General features: G+C 62.4%; 1 protein-coding gene across 5 annotated transcripts; it reads right to left on the bottom strand.

The window, feature by feature from the left end:
* Positions 1-614: 614 nt before the first annotated feature.
* Positions 615-4,214, bottom strand: MRPL28 (mitochondrial ribosomal protein L28). Of its 5 annotated transcripts, none has more exons than XM_006732099.3 (6): positions 4,063-4,214; positions 3,084-3,381; positions 2,283-2,435; positions 1,883-2,017; positions 1,705-1,791; positions 615-1,041 (listed from the first exon to the last, which is right to left on the bottom strand). In XM_006732099.3, the coding sequence occupies exons 2-6, from the start codon at positions 3,369-3,371 to the stop codon at positions 934-936; spliced, it is 771 nt and encodes a 256-aa protein (XP_006732162.1). In that variant the 5' UTR covers positions 3,372-3,381; positions 4,063-4,214; the 3' UTR covers positions 615-933. The 5 variants fall into 5 exon arrangements, with proteins under 5 accessions (XP_006732162.1, XP_030882597.1, XP_081676568.1 ...); XM_031026737.2 differs by lacking the exon at positions 4,063-4,214 and adding an exon at positions 3,942-4,053; XM_081820442.1 differs by lacking the exon at positions 4,063-4,214 and adding an exon at positions 3,747-3,756.
* Positions 4,215-4,593: the final 379 nt, after the last annotated feature.

Here is a 4,593-nt window from a genome sequence, read left to right as displayed (position 1 = left end):
GCTGTGGGGTCTCTAGGGCCCTCCTGCTGCTGTGTTCACTGCCCAGCCTCATGCCCCCTCTGGTCTCCACCTCCACGAACACAGCCCAGATGTCTTCACTTCCACAGCATCTCTCAGGGGAGGTAGGTGCCCCGGGGTCAGCTGCCAGGATCAGGCCAGGGGAATCACTCCCTGTCCTCCCTGAGTGATCTGAATGGGTCTCAACGCTTAGTACTCCCAGGAAAATGCTGGGGAAGAAGATCAAGGCAGCCCCCAAATCTCAGAGCAGGAACGGTGTCAGGGCACCTGGGCTAGCCTCCCACTGGGAATCCCATCCCTGCACCTCCCGAGAGCTGGTGGGGGTGCTCACCACCCTGAATGGTATGCCAGCACAGAGCCTTTCCTGTCACTCCCAGACTGAGGCCAAGCCTCCCTGCCTCCGCTCTGGAGAACCCTCCAGACGGTGGGGATGTGCAACAGGGAGATGATCTGTTGCAAGATGCCTTCAACTACACTGGACTCTCCCAGAGGAAGCCAAGACACTGACACAAACCCCGGTCCCACAGCTCAGCCACATCCTGGGTCTCTGGGGCAGGGCACGACGAGGTCAAAGACCACTCAGGACAGCTCCAGTCTTCCAAGCAAAGCAGCACACACACGGCCCAGTTCAGACTTTACTTGTGCTGCCCCCGAAGTGTGGTGACCCCACTTCAGGGGGAAGAAAGAGCCACAGAGGCAGCAAGACAGCCCCAGACCTCTGGGGACCCTGGGACGAGACCCCTTGGGGCCTCCACAAAGCCCACCCAACCCTGGGAGCTGCTGAGTCAGAACAGAAGAACGGGTTCATCCGCTACCCACACGTGGCCCTCACCACCACCCCAGGCTCTCGTGTCCACAGTGCCGGGGTGGGGGGGCATGTCTGAGCATGGTTGTCAGGCCTGGGTCACCGTGCAGTCATTTCTTGCTGGCTCTCTTGTGCACCACCATGGGCTCCGACAGTGTCTGCTGCTGCAGCCGCCCAATCAGCTCCTCCACATAGACCCTGAACAGAGGAGTCGGGTCCTACAGGAACGAGACAGGGTCAGGATGAGTCGCTCTGGGGAAGGCAGGAATCCAGTTGCTGCTGGCCAAACAGAGGCATCCGGCATGAGACTAGACCCCTCAGGCTTGGCTGCAGCCACCAGCCCAGAGGACAGTGCCCTGTCCACGAGACAGAGGCCACCTTCCCTTGGGGACCCAGGGACCAGGCATCTCTCCCCCACTTCCCTGCCTTGGGGCCCTATGGTTGCAGATAAACCAAGCAGAGAGAACGGGGGCAACAGCTGCTGGTGGGCTCCCTGTTCCAGCAGCGACCACGAGCTCCAGACCCCTCCAGGGTGCAGACACAAAAAGACCTCAGCTCGATACCAGGAAGATTGCAGGACAGGGGGGTGCCACGTGGCCAAAGAAACCAAAGGTACCACCAAGAGTCTTTCTGTCCATGAACTTATGAAGTCAGCTGAGGGGCGGGGTGGGGTGGGCAGGACAGAGTCAGGACCTCGAGGGCAGGGGGCACGCCGCACAGAACCCAAGGCCGTGGTTGTACCGGGCCAGCCGTGCACAGCAGCAGCTCCTCCCCAAGCTCACCGGGCGCAGCGGCCCCCAGTCCAGGCTTCCCCTGAGGCAGTACGCCTCCCCACCCACCGGTCTGCTAGTGCTCAGCAGCTGGTGCTCACACGTGCTCACCTTCTCCTCTAGGAGCCTCTGCTTCTCCACAGCCTCATCTAGCGTCAGGCCGACCCACTCGGCTTCTGCCTCCGGGATGACAAACTCCTGCACAGGAGAGACCAGGCACTCGATGAGCAGACATACGGCCCGCCAATGGGACCCACGAGGAGCCAGAAGTACAAACCAAAGCCCTCACCTTGTACTTGGTGTAGATGGCTGCCCTCTTCTTGGGGTTGTCTGGGTGCAATTGGGGGTCCTGTCGGGCAAGCCGCAGCAGCATCCCTCGCTTCAGGTCCATCCCGAACTTGGAGCACAGGTCCTCCTTTGGAGTCTGGCAGGAGGCTATGCATGAGGCCAGGTGTTGCTGGTGGGGCCCTGCCCACCCTCCAGCAGACCCCACCTCCTCCTCAGCAGCGGGAGGGCCCCAGGCCATCACAGGACAAAGGAAGGTCTGAGAGCAGGGAAGGAGGCAGCAATGCTCACTGGGACCCCATTTATATTTCACTGGTGTCCCTCCACCCCAGACACGGGTGTGCCCCAGTGAGTCTCTGACTCGCTAGGAGACTCCGCTGTGTGCTGGCACAGCCCCCGCTTGCCTTGAGGATGTAGAAGTCGAACCCGTAGGCCTCGTCAATGAGGTCCAGGGTCCGCTGGGTCACTGTGATGGTGAATTTCGTGTCCAGGATCTCACTGTAGAGCTCACGCTCAAACAGCTGTGGCTTCCACACCTTCTTCACCCTCTTTGAGAGCTAAGGGAGGAAAAGAAACCTCGTGAGGGCTGTTGCTTCTCCCAACAGAGCCAAATGGGGCCGGGGCATCTTACTGAGGCTCAGGACCGAGAGTTGGATGGACCAGGTCCCACCTGGGGACCCAGAGATCAGCTTCTCCTCAACCCTACCTGGGTTGCTGGTGTGCGTTCCAGACACACCACATGTACAACCATAACTCTGTGGTTCACAGGTCATCACATTCCAAACCAGGGACCAAGGGGCCGAAGACAAAAGGAGAGGTCCCCCAGGAGGCCTCAAAGACACAAGCCACCCTGCAGAGGGCTCAGCAGCCCCTCCAGGTTTCCCACCAGAGACTGCATGGTGTGGAAGGCAGACTGTGCATCTCTCAGCCTTCCTAAGTGCAGTGATGCAGTGGCAGTCACCAGAAGGAGGCAAACTACAGCGTGTCAGGCTGACAGGTGACCGAAGACCTGACCTCCCGCTACTGCCTCTCGCACACAGGTCTCCTCCTCCTCCTCACACTTGATCTGGCTAACCATCCAGTGGCTCTGCACCACCCTGTCTCAGGACACCACCACACTGTAAGCACACACCCCCATCCCACCCCCTGGGGCCCAGGACAGCAAATCCCAGAGGAGTACCCCAAAGCCTGCCCTGCTCACGTACCTTGTCGTTGTTGATGTATCTGTGGCCCAGGATCCAGCCCTCCCCACCCCAGAGCCCCAGCTGGGATTCTGGGGGATAGTAAATGGGAATGGGTACATCCTCCACACGCTCCCGCTGCCCATTCTTGGGGTTGATCTTGAACTTAACCCCGTGCGGCCTGTAGTGCACGGGAGTGGGCGTCCGCGCCTCCTCCAGGGAGCGCAGGTAGTGCCGGGGTAAGCGGGAGCAGATACCTTCCCGCAGCCGGAGCTGCTTCCACAGGCCGACCGGGAACTTGTGCAGGGGCATCGCGGCGAGCCTGGCGGGAGACAGGGGTGGCGCCGTTACGCCGCAGCCCGGCCGCACTCTGGCCCCGATTACCCGCGCGGCCCCGACTCCCGACCCCGACTCCGACCCTCTGACTACCGACGCCGACTCCCTAACTCCCGACCCCGGTCCCCCGGACCCCGACCCCCGGCCCCGACCCCAGCCTCCTGACTCCCGACCCCGACTCCGACCCTCTGACTACCGACGCCGACCCCCTGACTCCCGACCCCAGTCCCTCCGATCCCGACCCCGGTCCCCTGACTCCCGACCGCGGCCCCGACCCTGGCCCCTAGACTCCCAACCCTGGCCCCCAGACTACCGGCGCGGCCCCACGACTCCGGATCCGGCCCCAAGTACCCGTGTAGCCTCTCCCTTCACCCCGACTCCTAAACCCGGACTCTGACTCCCGACCCCGGTTCCCCCGACCCCGACCCCAGCCCCTTGACTCCCAACGCCGACCCCCGGACTCCCGACCCCGGTCCCTCCGGCCCCGACCCCGGTCCCCCGGACTCCCGACCGCGGCCCCAGGACTCCAGATCCGGCCCCAACTACCCGTGTAGCCTCTCCCCTCGCCCAGACTCCTAATCCCGGACCCTGACTCCCGTCCCTGGCCCGGATCTGCAGTCCCTACTCGCCCCCTCGAGACCCGACCCTGACCTAGCCCACTGCCTACCTCTCCAAGTTCCGCGCCCCACCGGAACCAGAAGTCGCGACGCAGCGCCTAGCACCCCATCCGCCGCTAACTGGCTGAAAAGCCCGTCAGTCTACTCTTGTCCCGCCCCATTTCCTGTCTTTAGGGACCGTGAAAAATGCCCGGCAGTGACAGCAGCAGCTCAAGGCACCGTCGGCAAATGCGGATCCTTTTCCCCCTGAGCGGAGCTGGGGGCGGGGAGGGGTGGAGCTTGTCATCCTCGGTCCCAGCCCCTCTCCTCCCGGATGGGGAGCAGAAATCAATGTAAAAACTCTTGTGTCTCGGGGCGCCTGGGTGGCCCAGTCGGTTAAGAATCCAACACTTGATTTCCGCTCAGGTCGTGATCCCAGGGTCCTGAGATCGGGCCCTCGCGAAGCATAGATCCTGCCTAAGATCCTCCCCGCCCTCCCCTCCCCCTGCACTCTCACTCTAAAATAAAAGACTCTTGGGGCGCCTGGGTGGCTCAGTCGTTGAGCGTCTGCCTTTGGCTCAGGTCATGACACTCCCCTGCTT

This window comes from Leptonychotes weddellii, chromosome 5 (genome assembly GCF_054177405.1).
Source record: "Leptonychotes weddellii isolate Sample4059 chromosome 5, ASM5417740v2, whole genome shotgun sequence".
Taxonomy (NCBI): Eukaryota; Metazoa; Chordata; class Mammalia; order Carnivora; family Phocidae; genus Leptonychotes; species Leptonychotes weddellii.
The sequence above is the reverse complement of the archived record's forward strand: the minus strand, read 5'-3'. Positions and strand labels throughout refer to the sequence as shown.